Here is a 20,220-nt window from a genome sequence, read left to right as displayed (position 1 = left end):
TAGCAAAAGAAAAGCCTGGAATTGCCACATTTGAGTAATGTTCAGTTCTGCGACCGCCATATTTTAGTCACGCTATCGTCCAGAAAGGTCAGGACTTCTCGTGTTAGGGTTTACAGCACAGCTTGCATTCATCTGTTCAGTTATTCAACAAACATTTACCGAGTGCCTACCATGTCAGGCACTGCTAGGTGCTAGGAATCAGAGACGAATAAGCTGAGAGCCCGTAAACTGCTTAGAGTCTACAGAGGGAGGCAGATACTTTAGTCCGATGTTTGTAATATATTAAATGCTGTGAAAGAGATGTGCTTAGGCTGTTTCGGGAGCCCGGATGCAGGGCATCCCACGAAGCTGGGGGCGGGGGAAGGGGGGGTCAGGAAGGTCTTTCTGGGAGAGGTAAAGTCCAAGTCATGTGGGTCTTGTAGCTTCTCTCAGGTTTTATTTCATATTTTGCTGCTTGTTCATTTGGGGTTCTGTTTTCAAAATGAGAAGGAGGCATGAGGTAAGGGAGACATCCTAACGGGCGGAAAGAGCAGGAGCAGGCTGGAGGCTGGGGATGTAGAGCGACCACCTGTCCTACTTTCCCGGGTACTAAAGGGCTTCCCGGGATGACTTGCAGGTACATTAGCAAAACAGTGTCGGTTTTCCTGTGATCGAGGGCGCCCACGATGTGGGACTGTCACGTGCTGGGATCGGAAAAGTGCTAGGCGAACTGAGAGGCGTTGGTCACCCTGTGGGGGAGCTGCAAGGGGCTCCGTGTCTGTGCAACCTTAAATGCTAGGCAGGAAGTGGTGGCAGATGAGACTGCGGAGGGAAGCAGGGACCAGATCACGAAGGTCCTGGAGTGCCTATTAAGGAACTTGTACCTTGTCCTCCAGGCAGTGGGGATCCTGGAAGGGTTTTAAGCAGGGAAGTGACAGATGGTCAGATTTGGGTTTTAGTTAGATCACTCTGGCAGTAGTGCAGAGGCTGGATTTCAAGAGGCCGAGACTGGAGGCAGGAGGTGGTTGCCTTAATCCAGGTAACGATGGTGAAGGCTCGATGAGAAGCAGTGGGATGGAGTGGAGGGGAGAGATTCAGGGACCACTTGAGAGCTAAATTTGGTAGCGTGACTAATGGAATGTGGAGACTGAGGGACAGCAGAGTTGACGATGATCACCCCAATTTAGAAGAACTTTACCCAACATTTTGCATAAATGAAAAAATAGAAAATAAATTATAACCGAACACCCATCTACCCACCATCCACCTCAAGGAAAAAAATAGGACAGACCTTGTCAAAGCCCCACGGACCCCCTCCCATATACCAGTCCCCCCCCCCCCGCCCCGAGAAGTAACCCCTGCATCGAGTTGATGTTTCTCATTTCCGTGAATTTATTTATGCTTCTGCTACGCAGATATGAGGTGGTAAACAACATACACCGATAGCCTTGATCTGCATGCTTCTAAACTTTATATAGATCACATCATGATGTAAGTGCTCTTCTGTAACACGCTGTTTCTCTCACTATTGTGTGTGAGATACTGCCATAAGGACATCCACAGCTCCTGTTCACTTATTTTCATTGATGAATGGCATTCATTTGTGCGAATATATCACAGTTTGTTCATCCATTTTACTGTTGACGACCATTTAGCTTGTTTCTAAATCTTTGGTTAAGAAATACAACGCTGCTAACAACCTTCTCCTCCGCGTCTCCTTGTGCCCAGGCCTCTGGATTGGGTACCTAGAGCGGTAATTGCTGCGGTCAGCAGTGTGTGCATCTCCTGCACGTTAATCGATATGCCGGATTGCTCTCCGAAGGGGTCAGTCCACCTTGCACTCCTACTAGCAATGTATGCGAAGTCCCCATTGCTCTGTCTCCTCACCAGCATTCGGGGTGGTCAGTCTTTTGTTTATCCTTGCAGCTCTGATGGTGTGAAATAGTATCTCACCGTGGTCTTAGCAGGCTTTTCTCAGACTACTAGCCAGGTGACGCCTCTTCCCGTGTATTGTTTTCCGTTTGTGCTTCCTCTTCTGTAAAATGCCTGGACTAAGCTTCCTAATTTTTCAGAAGCACCTGAGGCCATAGAATCCCCTCTAAGAGGCACCTAGCCATCGCCATTATTGGAACTGTCTTGTACAGTCACTCTTTATGTCCCTATGTGTTTATTGCCCTGCAGCTTTACTATGATGTGTCCACATGTGTGTCCTGAGTCCAGGGAATCACGACTTTCCTTCATTCCGGGATATGAGAGCTAGTCCCCTTGAGGGTTATCCCTCCCCCTTTGCCCAGTATCCTCATACAATCCTCGATGAGGTGAACGTTTTACGTTTTTGGCCCACTCCTTATGTCTCTTCACCTTTTCTCCCTCTTAATCTCTCCAGGAGGCATTCTCCAGAATTCCTTTCTCTGTCCTCCAATGCCCTCGTTCTCTATCCAGGGGTGTCTAATCAGTTATTTAAAATTACACTAAGCTTGTCTTCCAGTGGTTCCATCTTTCACTTTCAGAAATTTTGTTGATCCTTTGTGATCTTTGGTTTTTCCTCCCCATTGTTTATATCCTCTCATCTACCTAAACACATTAAACACTTTTTTTAATAGTTTGCACCTGATGATAAAGTCTTTGGAGGAGGATATGCCTGGTTTTTGAATTATCAGCGTGTTTGGAGGGCTTTCTCAGTGGGGACCTTCTTAAAGCCTCAGTTAAAGGTGGGCTCCTCCAGAGCAGATTTGACTTGCATTTGCCCCATGCTGAGTTCCTGCCAGAATGCTTTGAGCCATACTGATAGTGTTGATTGGAACTCCAAAGCCGCATGAAGGCAGAATTGGGATCTTCAATTCTCAAACGGGTCCTTTTTCCCCCATCGAGACCCAAGACGTGGAGATATAAGTGTCCTCATCGTGTGCCCATCCTAGTAGCTTAAAGGCCAGCTTTTCACTGAGGGTGTTGTCTTTCAAGGGCCTGGGATTGACACAAAGGTCTCAGTTGTCTATTAACCTCCGGCTCTTTTCGATCTTCCAAGCATTTAAAATAAGGTTTACGATAATCTTTTCAAGTACTTCTACCTGTTTGCAATGGGAGGTTTTTCAATAAGCTGCTGCAAATGGTGCCCCAATAAGAATTGTAAGTGACCCTTAAAAGTATGTACCAGACTAGGGTCACCCAGTGGTATTCAGCTGACTTCAAGGCCACTCTTCAAGACAACTTGCACTCCCTCCCGTGCCTATTGCCTTGAGGGACTGATTGGAGGGCTGGGCTCAGCTGGGCCCCTGTCCTGCTGCATACAGATTCTCAGAGCCGCTCTATGTGGTGTCTTCCGCAGGATAAGCAGACTTCCCACATGGCAGTTCAGAGCTCTCAAGAAACCAGGCAGAAGCCACCTGTCCTCGTAAAGGTTAGATCCATAATCATCATAACATCCCCCAGCATTTCCCGTTGGTCAAAGCAGTCACCAGCAAGCCCAGGGTCAAGAGCGGTGGATAACAGACAGGACCCCTCAATGGGAAGAATGTCACGGAATGGGGGAGCTTTCCTGAGCCTGACACCTAGTGCCACGCAGCTCTCATTTCTGGAGATGCTGCTGGGTGCCACACACTGAGTATAACCGTACAACAAAGTCCTTGGTGCCCTGGCCCAGATGGTAAACTCTGGAGTGGTTTTCCACTGACTTGCCCCAAGCAAGGTGACCCGGCCCACGTAGTGGATCCCTCTAATCCGCGGCAGAGCCTTCACCCTTAAGGAGCATGAAGTTTCTAACCGTTACGGACATGCTCGCCCACTCATGGGTCCCTGGACATAGACTCACAGGCACACAGAGAGGCAGAAAGGAGGATGTTTCAAGTGAGTACTTGGTGAAAGGAACTTCACCAGGACCTGCTACCGATATCTGATTTTCCCGACTTGGGGCCAACGAGCTTCCGCATATTCGTCATGGCCCTCTTCTTTCAGGGGTCCTGGAAGTCTTGGAAATTCAACTGCAATCCATCCCTCTCCTCGGTGCATACAAAAGCACGTGTGGACGAGTCATTAATGAGGCAAGGCTGAGGCCACAGAAAGAATTTAGAGAGGAGGACAAGCAAAAGCTGCCCCCAGTGTCTGTCATCCCACCCTGTTAGAGCTTGGACAAGGGAAGCACTTGTTCATACATTTCAATTTGGATTAATTACCAAAAGGACATAAGGGCCGGAGAAGCAAATCAACACTGCTTGATTTTAGAAGTAATGAGAAGGAAATTTCCTTTTACTTTAAAGTACTTCCTGTCAAGTAGATTAATTCAGAGAAGCATGGTTTCTAGAGTCCTCTGATAGGCTCAAACACAGCAAGGCTGATACCAGACACTGAAGTGAGCTTCAGGAGATCAATCACGGTCCTGGTGTCACATCTAAGCCAGCAGTCACGTGATTCTCCTGCCTAAGGCCTTATCTTCAGGTAAGATCTCCTCTGGGAAAGGACACTGAGTTCCTAGGAGAAATAGAATTCACTATGCCAGTCCAATTATTTTAACAAGCGCAGTAGTGATGCACAATTCCTCCTTTAAACAAAATTCCCAGTGGTGCATGACAAACTACCTGTGTGAGCATCATGTCCACCCCAAGTCACGTGGTACTTGCCTAACTTGAACACCCAGACGTTGTTCACCATTGCCCTGGTGTAGGAACATGTTGGAAGCAGAGTAGCTACATTAAGGGCAGCTTTCAGGATTGAGAAGAATGCTGGGGCAACAGGAGAGGCCATAAGGGGCAGGACTAACCATGTCACAACCCCCAGATGGTTCAGCAGCATGGCAAGGACTGGATAGACCTGCTAGAGGGGTGTTGGGGTTCATGCTCCTCTGATGTCCACCAGTGACTCTAATCTTTGTTTGTAAAGTCCCTCGTAATAAGGAGAGAGAAATGGTCACTTTTATAAGCTTACCCTCCCCCACCCCACGCTCATTCTCCCTCTCCTCCGGGAGTGAGAGGCCACGATCAAAGAGGAGGAGGGTGATGATGGATCAGGAACCAGGAACAACTCGTCTTACCGGTCCCTGTCTTGGGAGCTGGGTGTTCATCCTGCCAAGATGATGCGTGGTGGATTTTATCTTGTCAGGCCCATGGGCTTGGGGGTGAAGAAAAAATAACTGAACATTCCTATGGCTACAAAAGGAAAACAGGGTGGAGTCAGAGGGAATTGTTTAACACTGTTAATTGGCAAAGAACCACAGCCCCTTCCCCCTTAACCTCCAAGGCTGAACAACCCGAGAAGACTCTTATTGCTTCAGCCCAGGAGAACTGCTCACACTTTGGGCCAATGGGCGTGCCTCAGGGGCTGCAGGTCCCTCACCGACTGAGCCGGTCGAGAGCGGTGTTTGGGCTGCTCTAATTGGATGCTCCATCATTTCGTGATGCCGAGTTGCAAGTCACGAGGTTTCCATTTTCAAAACTAAGAGCCTATACCCTGGAAGAGAACAAAATAAGATTAATCCGAACGAGTCAGAACGGTAACTTCAGTTTCTTGCGGATTGGATTGGTATTGTTTCTTTACCTTTTCGATTTAGTTATTTCTGTACTGTGTTTGGGTCCTTGCTTATGTTCTTAAATGATTTCCGTAAGACTAGTAATGTTGAAACAACTCTGAAGGGGGTATGCTTGTCCTTTTAGCAATATTTTCCCTGAGTTGATTCTTATAATTTATTTAGGCAGTAAAGCCCTTTCCCTGAGTTTGTCCTTTCAGTAACCCACACCGTTAGATCATGACTGCTCACTAGATGCCCTTTTTCCTTAATCACCTTCTGAAGTGAATAACTGCCCGTGCTCTTTTCACCTTCCCGTCTAAGATCATCTGGAGGTACCACTCAGAGAGATTAACTTGCAGTTGATTGGGTGGTAGTTTTTCCTGGTCTCCTTGGAAACCAAATTCTTTTCTCCAAATCTTCTCACAAGATTTTTCTGAGATCGAATAGTACATGTTAACGCTTCTGATCAGGGGGCTCCCATAGCCCAGGTCCTCACTCTAAACATCCCAAGGAGTGTCTGGGGGTATAATTGCCCATCGGAATTCTTCTACATGGGACTGAGAAGATGAGACCTAGACCCCTCCTCGATCAGGCATTGCCCCCCTTCATGCTCGCACTCCTGAGAGGAGAAAGATCCCTCTAGTGTCCTGTCTTTGCCTCATTCTTTACCTTGAGCCTGCGAGGCACCCTCAAACTTAAATAGACTTTCTGCTTTGTCTCTCCTGCAGAGTGCTTTAAGTCCCATTTCTCAGGGCCTTAAAGACAGTTTGGTTTCGGTAAGTTATCCAGATTTTGTCTCATTGTTTGGCTGAGAGTGACATCCTTTACAGGTTTCTACATCCTAATCAATAGGGGAATTTGCAACTTATTTTAAAAGTACAAATGGAATACTTAACAAAACTGAATAAACATTGGTACTTAAAGCAAATCACAATGCATTTATTAGGACTGAACTGACAGCGTATCGTTCACAGAGATAGAGGGCCAGAAATAAGAAATAAATGAAATTATTCAATGTTCTAATAGTTGAGGAAACCTACATGGAAGGGGTCACCTGGTTTCCCCTAAGTGGTCACCAATGTGCTCATGCTCTCTCCTTTTAAACTAAATGAGTATCTACAAACCACTGCGTATGATCAAACATCAATATTAACACACAGGAAAGAGAGTCCTATGAACCACGAATTTTGAAGCAATCTAATATGGGCTGTACCAGGAACCATGAAAACAGAGAGGGCGGCTACATGAGAATCCTGACTAAATACAGCGCAGATCAGCGGACGCGTGCATCTGGCCCACAGACACGAGAAAACTACACGTTTGTTGCTTTAATGCACCATGTTTTGAGGTGGTTTACCGTGCAGCACAGCTACATGACACACTATTACGCAAAAATTCAATTGTTTCCAGGTTGCTTAGGGATTTGGATGCTTTAAGCAATCAAAACATCTGTTCAGCTGGGACTTTTCATCAATATCCTATGCTTATATAAGCATTGCGAGAATTTTAAAACTGTAACTACACCTCCTAGTATACATCAAACTAGCATTTATGTGCTAAGAGAAACAATGTTCTCTCAATATAATGGAAGAGTCAGGAGATATGCCCACCAATAGCTCCAAATTCATGCCACCTGTGGGTTGAACTCTGTCCCCGAAAATTCATACGTTGATGTCCTAAACCCCAGGACCTCATGGGTGATTGTATTCGGAGATAGGGTCTTTGCTGAGGGAAGCAAGTTAAAATCAGTTCCTTATGGTGGATCCTAATGCAAAATGTCATGTCTCCATGTGAAAAAGGAAAATATGGAAGCGGAGAAAGCACATAGGGAGGAAACTGTGAACACGCTTAGGGAGGTCTCTGCCATTTACAAAGCAAGGAGAGAGGCCTGGAACAGATGCTTCCCTCACACTACTCTGAAGGAACCCACCCAGCTGACACCTTGATTTGGACTTCGAGCCTCCAGACGTGTGAGACATTAAACATGTGTTCGTTAAGTAAACCGATCTCTGTCACTTTTTTGCATCAGCCTTAGAAACTAATATAATAATCTTAAATCACCATGATTAGAAATACCAAACAGACAAAGAAACATGCGGCAGGCAAAACGTCACACCTGATATCCTCTCTGTCACCAAGGCCGAACATCTCATGAAGACACTTATCGGTTCGCACCAGAAGACCGGCTGGCATATCAGGCCAATGGCTGCGGCTCACTTGTGCGGGTCCATTACTGGCTGACTCAGAACCAAACGGGGTAGGAGCCTCCACATTGGACGCTCCCATCATCCCCACGATGCCGAGGTACAAGTCAGGGAGGTTTGCGTTTTTACAAACAAAGAGTAAAGCTTGGAAGAGGATAAAATTAGATCGTCTGAACAACTTAGAGTGGTAACTTCAAGTTGCAGGCAGCCTGGAATAGACGCTTTTTCACGAACTCCTCTGATTTAGCCCTTCCTTTAGTGTGTTTGGGTCCACATTGTAAGTGCATTCCGTAACCCAGGCACTAGTGGAAACAGTTTGAATGGGGTATGTGTGTCCCGTTAGATTCCCTGGGTTAGTGCTTATAATGCATTATTTAAGCAGTGAACCCTTTCCCTCGGTTAGTCTTTACAATATACCGCTGCATTAGATCGCGATTGATCGCTAGGGGCCCTTCTTTCCTCAGTCATCCACTGAAGAGAATATAATCACAGTCACCCACTTCCGCTTCCACTCTTCAACATCAAACACCATTTCCCCCCTTCTCTTCCTAGATTTCCTATGTGTCGCTCACCCTGCACTCCCAGTTTTCTCTCCGCAGACGCGTTAGGGTACATTTTTAACGTGTTTTACTAATGCTCCTATATGATTTCTGAATCTACAGATGCAAAACACTCAAAGCACCATAAAAATGTCCTAATACATTAGATTTCTTAAATGACGTTTTACATAACACCATAGCTAAGAGACCAGCACACAAGAATAACTTTGGGAATTCACTCCCGTGTCATATTGACAAACTCTGGCATTTTGCAGCAGCAGCATCCATTAGCATGAGAGAAATTCAGTGATTCGTGCGGTTGGCTTTTTTCAGACTGGTGCACACTTGTTTCTCTGAAAAGGCACGTGGCTCTGCAAAGAGTGTTGGCTCCTGAAATTTTGTTTCCGGTGTGTACAACAATTTCTAGTTGTTACAGAAAGAGAAGTACTGCACTTGATTTCATGGTAGCTTCTAATGGCAACTTGTGCAGCAAGCTCTTTTTGTCTAATCCTCTTATATGATTTTACCAACATTCTAGAATAACAATAAGTAGCTTCATGTGGGGCAATGTTCGCCTAAATTTTTTCTCATTGATCTCAAGGGGAGCCAGAGGTAATATTGCAATAGTCGGTGAACTCTCTCTACTATCCTGCCCTGCCCTCATTTGACTCCTGAGCAAGTGGTACTCTGTCAAAGGTGGAATACTCTGTTTTCCGTCTTTCCTGGGTGGGCCCAAGAAACGCTGTGACTTTCGTAGTCTATCTAGCTTTTGTATCACTGTTTGGCTGAGAGAGCCATCATTTACAAGTTCCCACATTCTAGTCAAAAGGGTTATTTACAACTTATTTTAAGTGTTCAAAGGAAACACTTAATCATGATGAAATATTGGGCTTTAAAGCAAATCAGAATAAATTGCAAAGGATTGAAGAACCATGCACTCTCCACAGGTGTCGGAAATCTAGAAATCAGTTTAAAAGGAAAAGTAATCAGAAAATCGGCAACGTCTTTGAGATTCAGCAATACACTTACGGAAAAATGGAAGAAATAAAAGTCAAACCAACCTCTTCTTGGGCCAAAAGAGGAAATTAGAATATACCAACCGTAACATGAATATTAACCTTCAAGTTGCTGGAGGAAAAGGGATTCACTCATCTTAGTTTTTTAAATTGCTGGTAATCCTCCTTTAAGTTGATGCAAGAGGCTGTTGACAAAGAAATAACAGGCCAAAATGGACTCATTTGCCCTCAGGACAACAAACCAAAACTTAATTGCAGTTTTAACGTCTTCCACGAACGTGGCCTTTCAATAGCCAATCTGAAATTTCCTGTTTAGCACTGGTGAGGCAATCTATACCATAAGACTCCTGCCGTATGCCCTTCCCCTAAAAAGAAAGATGACCTGGCCTGAAACAATCCTTTTGTTCCTTCTGGTAATAACTTCCCCGCCCCACATTTCTGCCTATAAAATCCTTCCATGTCGTACAGCTTTTCAGAGTACCTCTCTACTTACTAGATGGGATGCTGCCCAGACAATGAATCACTCAAAAAAAGCCAATTAGATCTTCGAGTCATCAAGCACCATTTAGAACCATAGTTTCATGGTGGCGCAGAAAAGAAATGATGACTCTCCAGAAACCAAACTTGAAGTTCATGGAAGATGGCGATCTAAGTGACAGACAATTCAAAATAGCTGTCACGAAGAAACTCAACGAGTTACAGGAAAACTCAGAAAGACAATTCAGTGAGCTCAGGCATAAAATTAATAAACAGAAGGAGTACTTCACCAAAGAAACTGAAAGTATAAAAACAACCTGCCGAACAGAAGCTCTGGGCTGAAGAATGCAACAAATGAGACGAAGAATAAAGTAGAAAGCCTTGGAAATAGAGCAGACCACATGCAAGAGAGAATTAGCGGAAGCTCAAAGATAGAAATCTGAAACCCTTCAGGTGGAGAAGGGGAGAGATTTAAGATTTTTTCAAAATTGAGAAATTCTATGAGAAATATATGACTGAATCAGGAAACGCAACATAAGGATAATGGGTATGCGAAAAGGAAAGAGAGAGAGAAGGGAGCCGAGAGCTGATTTAAAGAAACAATAGCTGAGGACTTCTCAAACCTGGGGAAAGAACTGGACATACATGTACATGAAGCTAATAGAACACCTAATTACCTCAATGCAAAAAAGATCTTCTCCAAGGCGCATTATATTAAAACTGTAAAAGTCAATGACAAAAAAGAATAAGAAGGGTGGCTAGAGACAAGAATATAATAACTTACAAGGGACTCCCATTAGGCTATCAACAGATTTCTCACCAGGGACTTTACAGGCCAGGAGAGAGAGAATGACATATTGAAAATAATGAAGAGTAAAACTGTCTGCCAAGAATACTCTACCCAGCAAATTTACCTTTCAAATATGAAGGAGAAATAAAATCTTTCCAAGACAAACAGAAGCTGAGGGAATTCATCGCCACTAGACCTGCTTTATAAGAAACCTTGAGAAAGGTCTCCCACTCAAAACGACGGCAAAGAGATACAAACTTTTAAGCACGGTGATAGACAAATAGAATCAGAAAATTGCAACTCTATAACTGAATGGGTTATCAAGAAGTTAATGATAACACAAAGGCTAAAGGGAAAGAAAGCATTAAAAACAACAATAACCACTTTAATTTGGTAACAAACTTACAACACAAAAAGGGATAATTTGTGACAACAAAAGCATAGAAAGAGGAAGAGGAAAGGATGGGACCTGCATAGGCAGATGGAGATAAGATGTCATCAGTAGAAAAAGGACTGTCCCATCTCTCAGATATTTTATACAAACATCATGGTAAACACAAAACAAAAATTCAGAGCAGAGTCACAAAACAGAAAGACGGAGGAAACTGAGAAACACGTCACAGAAAACCAAGTGAAATATAGAACGACAAGAAAACAAAAGACAAAATGGCAGGATTAAGCCATCATAGATTAAAGGTCAACAAGCAATAATCAACCTAAATGTAAATCGATTGAACTCACCAATCAAAGGACACGGATTAAAAATAAGACTCAAGAATGTGCTGCCACCAGGAGACCCCATCTCAGCTCCAAGCACTTGACAAGATCCAACACCCACTATAATAAAAAAATTCTCAATAAAATGGGTGTAGAAGGAAAGCACCTCAACCTAATAAAGGCCATATATGACAAACCCATAGTCAACATGATATAAAATGGTGAAAAACTGAAAGCCATTCTTTTAAGAACAGGAACAAGTCGAGGATGACCACTCACACCACTCTTATTCAACATAATATGGGAAGTCCTAGGCGGAGAAATTAGGCAAGAAAAAGAAATAAATTGTATCCAGGTTGGAAAGGAAATAGTAAAACTATCACTGTTTGGGAATGACATGATTCTATACAGAAAACCCTAAAGAATTCACCAAAAAACCTTTAGACGTCATTAAACAAATACAGTAAAGTTTCAGGGTACAAAATCAAAGTACAAAAATCAGGAGCATTTCTGCAAACTAACAACAAAATAGCAGAAAGACGTCAAGAGTACAATCCCATTTACACTTGCAACAAAAAGGATAAAATACCTGGAACAAACTGAGGAGTTGAAAGACCTACACACCGGAAAACAGAAGACATTGCTGAAAGAAATCGAAGAAGACCTAAAGAAATGGAAAGATATTCCGTGCTCATAGGTTGGAAGAATTAACACAGTTAAAATGCCCATATTACCTAAAGCCATCTACAGATTCAATGCAATCCCAGCAGAATCCCAAGGACATTCTTCACAGAAATAGGAGAAAGAATCCTAGAATTTCTATGGAACAACAAAAGACCCTGAGTAGCCAAAGCAGCCCTGAGAAAAAAGAACAAAGCTGGAGGTACCACACTCCCTGCTTTCAAAATATGCTACAAAGCTCTAGTACTCAAAACAGCATGGTATTGGTAACAACACCAACACGGATCAACGGAACAGAACTGAGAACCCAGAAATAAAACCATACGTCTGTGGACACGAATCTTTGACAAAGGAGTCAAGAACATGCAACGGAGAGAGGAAAGTCTCTTCAATAAATGGTGTTGGGAAAACTGGACAGCTGTATGCAAACGAGTGAAAGTAGACCATTATCTACACCATACGCAAAAATGAACTCTCAATGGATTAAAGATTTGAACGTAAGACCTGAAACCATAAAACTCCCAGAAGAAAACATAGGCAGTACGCTCTTTGACAACAGTCTTAGCAGCATCTTTTTGAATATCATGTCTCCTCAGGCAAGGGAAACAAAAGAAAAAGTAAACAAATGGGACTACATCAAATAAAAAGCTTCTGCATGGCAAAGGAAGCCATCAACAAAATCAAAAGACAACCTACCAATAGGGAGAAGATATCTGCAAATCGTGTATCTGATAAGGGTTAATATACAAAACACATAAAAAACTCATACAACTCCGTAATGAAAAAGCAAGCAACGTGGTCAAAAGACGGGCAGCAGATATGAACAGACATTGTCCCAAAGAAGATATAAAGCTGGTCAACAGGCACATGGAAAGTTGTTCAACATCACTACATATTAGGGAAATGCAAATCAAAACTACAATGAGATACCATGTCACACCCCTCAGAATGGCTATTATTGAAAAGACAAGAAATAACAAGTGTTGGAGAGGACGTGGAGAAAAGGGAACCCTGATACACTGCTGGTGGGAATGTAAAGTGGTGCAGCCGCTACGGAAAACAGTATGGAGATTCCTCAGAACGTTAAAAATAAAACTACCAGATGATCCAGCTATTCTACTTCTGGGTATTTTTCCAAAGAACATGAAAACACTAATTTGAAAACGTGTGTGCATGAAAACACTAATTTGAAAAGACATATGCACCCGTATGTTCATTGTAGCATTATTCATGACAGCCAAGACTTGGAAGCAGCCTAAGTACCAATCAACCGATGAACAGATAAAGAAGATGTGGTCTGTAGACACAATGGGATACTACTCAGCCATACAAAAGACCAAGTCCTGCCATTTGTGACAACATAGATGGACCTTGAGGCAATTATGCTAAGCGAAATAAGTTAGACAGAGAAAGACAATTACGGTATGACTCCACTCATATGTGGAAGATAAACAAACAAACATAGATACAGAGAACAGGTTGGTGTTTACCAGAGGGGAAGGGCGTGGGAGGAGGGCAGAAGGGGTAAAGGGACACGCGGGTACAGTGATGGACGGCAACTAGACTTTTGGTGAACACAGGCAGTCTACACAGAAGCTGAAATATAATCATGTACACCTGAAATTTACGTAATGTTATAAACCAATGTCACCTCAAGAAAAACGCAAAGACTAAACCCTGGAAAAGAACAAAATCGTATCGATTAGAATCAGTTTGGCTATTAACTTTGCTTCCTAGGAGCTTAGATAGGTCTTTTTTCTTGACCTTTTTGACTTAGTTGTTTTGATACTGTGTTTGGGTCCTCGCTTATCTTTTTGTTTTCTTTCAGTTTTATTGAGATATAATGGACAAATGACATTTTGCAAGTTTAAGGTTATGTTCTTAAACGAATTTCGTAATATGAGTAATGTCGAAAAAGGTTTGAATGGGGTATGTTTGTTTTCCCCTGATTTGATGCTTATAATTTGTCCTTTAAGCAGTGGAGTCCTTTCCCTTAGTTTGTCCTTTCAGTCACCCCACACCCTTAGATCCTGATTGCTCACTAGGTGGCTTTTTCCCTCAATAATCAACTGAAGTGAATCATCACACGTACTCGTTTCCCCTTCTGGTCTTCAACATCAAACCCCAGTTTTCCTCTCCTTCCTGAATTTCCTGTGTGTCAGTCATCCTTGAGCTCCAGTCTTGACTCCACAACCCAATTATAGTGCATTTTAAATTTGGTTTTACTAAGTCTCCTATTTGATTTTTGAATTTATAAATGCAAAGCATCCAATAAGCAATAAAAATATCCTCATGGATTTGGTTTCTTAAAAGTACTTCTCACATAATATGATTTGGATGAGACCAGGATGCAAGAAGAAGTTTGGAAAGACGTTTGTACATCATGTGAGCAAAGCCTGGAATACTCATGTGGCAACAATGAGCATGATAGAAATTCAGTGTCTTAGTAAAAAACCGTTTTTCAAACTGGTCTGCAGTTGTGCCTGTGAAAACGCACAGGGCACTACAGCGAGCTTTCGCTTCCAAAATTATGTTCCAGATGTGCAGGTTCGTCTCGAGGCACGGCCCAGAGATTTGCTTGTAGTTCATTTCGTGGCAGGTTTTCCTGGTCTCCTTGGGCATCAAACTCTTTTTTCGAATGTTATTGTAAGATTTGCCTAACATTCCAGAAGAATAACAATTACTATTCGTGGTGAGGGAGCTCGTTTATCTTAAATTCTTATTCTCATGATTCCAAGGAGAGCTCTTGATGTATAAGGGCCCATCAGAGTTCCGCATTGGTCGGGAAAAAACTAGGCTTTTCTACCAACTCCTTGATCAGGCACTGGCCCCGTCATAGTCACAGCCGAGTTGCTCAGGAAAGCTCTCTCTAGTACCCTGGCTCGCCTGTTCTTTGTCTTGAGCTCCGGGGGCTCTGCCAAAGTTAAACAGTCTTCGTGTTTTGTCTCCCCTGGAGAGTCCCGTCCGTCTTCTCTGGGGCCCAAATAAAGTTTTGTTCCTGTCGATTATCCAGACATTTTCTCATTGTTTGACTGAGAGTGACATTCTTTACAGGTTTCTACATCCTAACCAACATGGGAAATTGAAACTTATTTTAATAGTATAAATGGAATACTTAACAAAACTGAATAAATGTTGGGGTTGAAAGCAAATCACAAGACATCTCTAAGGCTTGAAATTACGGAGTATCTTCTCTCTTCACAGACATAGGAGGCTGGAAATAAAAATAAAAATTAAATTGCTCAACACTCAAATAGTTGTGGAAAATGACAAGGGTGGGGTCACATCACTTCCCTTAATTGGTCACCAATGTTCTCTTAATGTAATGGAAGAGGCAGGAGATATGCCCCCATTTACTACAAAATTCATATCTCCTATGGGTTGACTTGCATCCCCCTGGAAGTCTTATGTTGACGTCCTGATCCCCAGGACCTCATATGTCATCGTATTTGAAAATAGGGCCTTTACTGAGGTAATCAAGTTAAATTATGTTCATTTGGGTGAGCTCTATTCCAAAATAACTTGGGTACCTATAAAATAGGGAAATTTGGAAACTGAAACACGCATATAGAGAGGAAAATGTGAAGACTCAGAGAGAGATGTCCGCCATCGACAAGCCAAGGGGAGAAGCCTGGACCAGACGCTTCATTCACATCACTGTGATGGAACCAACTCAGGTGACACCTTGATTTGGACATGGAACCTCCAGAAGAGGGAGACAGTAAATATCTGTTGTTTAAGTCACCTAATCTCTGGCATTTTCTGCAGCAGACATAGAACACTAATAAAATATTCCTAAATGACCATGATTAAAAAGGTACAGCCCATCAAACAAAGAAACAAATAGCAGGCAGTGAATCACACCCCTTTCCCTCTCAGTCACCAACCTGAACATCCCAGGAAGACACTTAGTGGTTTGGCTCAGGACACCTCGCACATCCGGACGATGCTGTGGCTCAGCGGCTGCAGGTCTCTCATTGGCCGACCCCAAACAGAGTAGGGCTTGAGTCTCTCTGATGGGACACTCCCATCGTCCCCATGATGCTGAGTTGCAAGTCACGGAAGTTGGGGTTTTCGAAAGAAGAGATTATAAGCTTGGGAAGAATAGAATCAAATAAAGTTAGAAAGTTAAGAGTAGTAACTATAGTTTCTAAGGAACCTGGAGTAGCTGTTGTTTCTTGAAGTTTTCCTTTAGTAATTTCTGTACTGTGTTTGGGTCCACGCTTTAAATGAATTCCGTAACACGGGTAAGGGTGAAAAAAGCTTTCATGGGCTATGCTTGTCCTACTAATAGTATTTTCCCTAGGTCGGGGCTTATAACTTGCTATTTAAGCAGCGAAGCCTTCTCCTTCAGTTCGTCTTCAGGGAACCACACCGTTAGATTGTGATTGCTCATGAGGTGCCCGTTTTCCCGCCATCACCCACTCTTGTGAATAATCACATGAACTCACGTCCCCTTCCAATCTTCAGCATTAAACCCTATTTTTCCTGTTCACCTCACAGATTTCACGTGTGTCACCCAGCTTTAACCCTCCAGTCTTCACTCCTCAGAACTATTAGGGTGCATCTTAAATGTTGTTTTACTAGTGGTCCTGTTTGCTTTCTGAATTGACAAATGCAAAACCCCCAAAGCATCATAGAAATGTCCTAATGCATTAGATTGCTTAACATGATTTTTTACATAACACCATAGGTAGGAGACCAGCTCGCAAGAATGACTTTCGGAATGCACCTCTGTGCCATATTGACAAACACTGGCATTTTGAAGCGGCACCCACTAGCATGACAGAAATTACGTGACTTAGTGAAGTGCCCTTTTTTCGAACTGGTCCAAAGTTGTTTCTCCGACAAGGCACATGGCTCTGCACAAGAGCCTTTAGCATCCAAAATTCCGTTTCACGTGTGTGCAACAATTACTAGGCACCTCAGAGAGGTTTATGCTGCACTTGATTTTGTGGTAGTCATTCTTGGCAACTTGTGCCGCAAGCTCTTTCTTCAAATCCTTTTATAGGAATTTTCCAACACTCCCGAAGGATAATGAGTAACGAACTTGGTAAGGGGCTTCTTTGTCCTCAATCCTATCTCTACTGATCGCAAGGGGGAGCTCTGGAGGTAATACTGCCCCCCTTCACGCTTGCAATGCTTAGCGAAGCTCTCTCTAGTGTTTTGACCTACCCTCAGTTTCCTTTTGAGCAACTCGACCTCTGTCCAAGGTGGAATACTCTGAGTGTGGATCTTTCCAGGGAAAGTCTTCCCTCTCTTCTGATGGGCTCAAGGAAGGTTTTGATTTCGGTAGCTTATCCAGCTTTCGTCTCCTTATGTGGCCGAGAGTGGCAACCTTTAGCGGTTTCTACATCCAAATCACAAGGGTCATCTACAACTTATTTTAAAATGTAAATGAAGCAATGAACAAATGCAGTGAGATATTGGGCTCTAAAGCAAACCATACTTAAATACAAAGAATTGAAGTCCCGAAGTGTGTTCTCTGTCCACACGTGCAGGGTGTTTATTAGATACGGATTAAAGAGAAGAGCAACTAGAAAATCACCAGCTACTCAACTTTTTTCAATATGCTTATAGGAAAAGGAAACCAATAAAAAGCCATTGGCCAAGAAGAAGATGCACAGGAAATTAAATTAATTTTGCACTATCATAAACATCAGCATTCAAACCCCTTGAGGAAGAGGAAGGCGTCATTTTAGTTCTCTTATTTCCTGACCGTACAGTTCTTAGGTTGGTAGAAGAGGCTAGAGACACATCCCACTACCAGCTCCGGATGGTATGCTTAAATCGTCATGATCAAAAACAAAAAGGAGAGCCAGCCTGACGGCCTAGTAGTTAAAGTTTGGCGCTCTTACTGCTTCGGCGGCCCGGGTTTGCTTCCAGGTGGCGGAACCACACAACCCCTCTGCCAGTTGCCATGCTGTGGCAGCAGCTCACATAGAAGAACTAGAGGACTTACAACTAGGATGTACAAGCGTGCACATCTTTGGGGCTTTGGGGAGGGGGAAAAAGAAAAGAGGAAGATTGGCAACAGATGGCAGCTCAGGGCAGAGCTTTCCCTGCAAAAAACAAAGAAACAAAAAAACCAAAAAGGAAACAATAAAAAAGAGTCAAAGAATCACATCTACTTCCTCCTCAGACTCCGTGCTTATTGCCACAGGAAGGCTGTTGGTTCAGCCCTAGTCACTCCATCACCTTCCGGGCCAATGGCTGTAGCTCACGGGCTGCCAGTCCTTCATTGGCTATGCCACTGGACAGTGGGGTTTGAGCAGCTCTCATGGTACAGTCCCATCATCCAAGAATGATTGCAAGCCATGATGGATTGTGTATTAAAATTGTTAGATTATCAAGTGGAAAAGAACAGAAAGGGATAAATCTGAATGATCTGAAACAGTAATTTCAGAAATCACGTAATCGGAAAAGTGAATTGTTTTTTGAAGTTCTTATTTAGCTATTTCTGTGCTGTTTGGGTCCTAATTTATGTAATTACGTGAATTTCTAACATGGCGCATGTAGAAAAGTGTATTAGGGATGTACTGATTCTTTTCTCATCTTTTTCACATTACGTGTTGCCCTATCAACATGAAGAACCCCGGGATAATCCCACTGTCCAATCATGGAAGAATTAGAGTGAAAACGTTTTTTCCTTTTCCTCCCCAAAGCCCCACTACATAGTTGAATGTTCTGCCTGCAAGTCCTTCTAGTTCTTCCATGTGTGCCAGAGACACAGCACGGCAACTGACAGAGGGCGTGGGGTGGTTCCCCACCCGGGAACCGAACCCGGGCCTCGAAGCGGTAAGAGCGCCGAAATTTAGCTCTTACGCTAGCCCATCAGGGCTGGCCCCAGAGAGTGGAAATGTTTTAAAAAATTATGATGGGGACAATTTTCACCTCACAAATCCCTATAAAGTTAAACCTAAAAAAAGTAACAAAAATGACGTTTAGAAAAGCTATTTAATACAATATGGTTATGGACAACGGCCCGTTCTCCCTCGAACAAATGCTACCACAGATATACTAGAGTTGATGATATTTAGTTACGGGTTTAAAAAAATGCTTTAACTATCGGCAGAACGCCACAAGACCCAACTACTAGCCCTTTTCGAGCTACAGCTCTTTTCCTGCCAAGCCAAGTGGCTCTGAAAAGAGCCTTTGGGTTACGATGCTCAGGTGCTCCTGAGGCAGCTCAGCGGCGGTTGGTGTACCTAAGGACGGCCTTGCTGGCCTCAGACACGGCGTGCTTGCCAATCTCCCCCGGCAGCAGCAGGCGCACGGCGGTCTGGATCTCTCTGGACGAGATGGTGGAGCGCTTGGTGGAGCGGGCCAGGAGCGCGGCCTCGCCGGCGATGCGCTCGAAGATGTCCTTCACGAAGGAATCCAGGACGCTCACGGCCTCCTGAGACAGGCTCAGGCCCTCGTGAACCCGCCTCAGAACCCTGGGGAAATAGGTGGCGAAACTGTCGAGGCAGCGGCGGCGGTGGCGGCGGGGCCTTGGCTGCTTCTGCTTCGGGCTCTTCGGGTCGGCTTCCGCGGGCTCCGTGGTGCCCAGGCTTTCCTCAGAGGAAGGCTCAGCGACAGGCTCAGCCATGTCACAGGCGGTGCCAGGGCAGTCTCCAAGGAAGGAGAACGGCGGCTCCTCAGGGACGGTGGCCCTTTTATAGAGCCGCCTCTCTGACGTCACGGGCAAGCTCCCTATCTGATTGGATAGCATGCAATCCAGGGAGCCTGCCTTAAGGTGTTAACATTTTCGTTGTGTTTTTCTTCTTGGACCAATGGCATTTTACGTGTATAATTTTTCTAAAAATATATTGCTTTTTTTAATGAAGTTGATAATTTTCTAATTGTTTCCTTTGTAAATTGATTTCTAACTTCATACTCTGTGAAGAGGGAACATATTGTGGGATCTCAATCCTTTGAAATATATTATAATTCTCTTTGAAGCCCCATATTTTATCACAATGGTTAAGAGTTTCATTTGAATCTTTATAAGAAGTTAAAACACCCCCTTTCGATTTGGATTTAAAAACCTTTAAAGGTTGCCACTCTCAGCCAGACAATGAGACAAAAGCTGGAGAAACTACAAAATCAAAACATTTGTGAGCTCAGCAAAAGACAGATAAGCGTCTCCCAGAAAAGACTCCCACGCCGAGTATTCCACATTACAGGGCACCACTTGCTCTAGAGAAAAACGGGGGCAGGTCAGGAGAGTAGAAAGAGCTTCATTGAGAATTGCAAACATGAAGGGAGCAATTTTACCCTCAGAGCTCTCTTTGATATCGATAGAGATTGGACTTAGGACAAATAAGCCTCCTCATCA

The 20,220-nt window shown here is 43.6% G+C and overlaps 1 protein-coding gene across 1 annotated transcript; it reads right to left on the bottom strand.

The window, feature by feature from the left end:
- Positions 1–19,033: 19,033 nt before the first annotated feature.
- LOC103542737 (histone H2B type W-T-like) lies at positions 19,034–19,519 on the bottom strand. Its single transcript, XM_008509659.2, has one exon. The coding sequence runs from the start codon at positions 19,489–19,491 to the stop codon at positions 19,090–19,092; it is 402 nt and encodes a 133-aa protein (XP_008507881.2). The 5' UTR covers positions 19,492–19,519; the 3' UTR covers positions 19,034–19,089.
- Between the last annotated feature and the right edge of the window lie 701 nt (positions 19,520–20,220).

The sequence above is a fragment of the Equus przewalskii genome, chromosome X (genome assembly GCF_037783145.1).
Source record: "Equus przewalskii isolate Varuska chromosome X, EquPr2, whole genome shotgun sequence".
Taxonomy (NCBI): domain Eukaryota; kingdom Metazoa; phylum Chordata; class Mammalia; order Perissodactyla; family Equidae; genus Equus; species Equus przewalskii.
The sequence above is the reverse complement of the archived record's forward strand: the minus strand, read 5'-3'. Positions and strand labels throughout refer to the sequence as shown.

What these genes read in the sequence shown, in the direction of transcription:
- LOC103542737 (XM_008509659.2), bottom strand. Translation starts at nt 19,491, where the DNA reads ATGGCTGAGCCTGTCGCTGAGCCTTCCTCTGAGGAAAGCCTGGGCACC.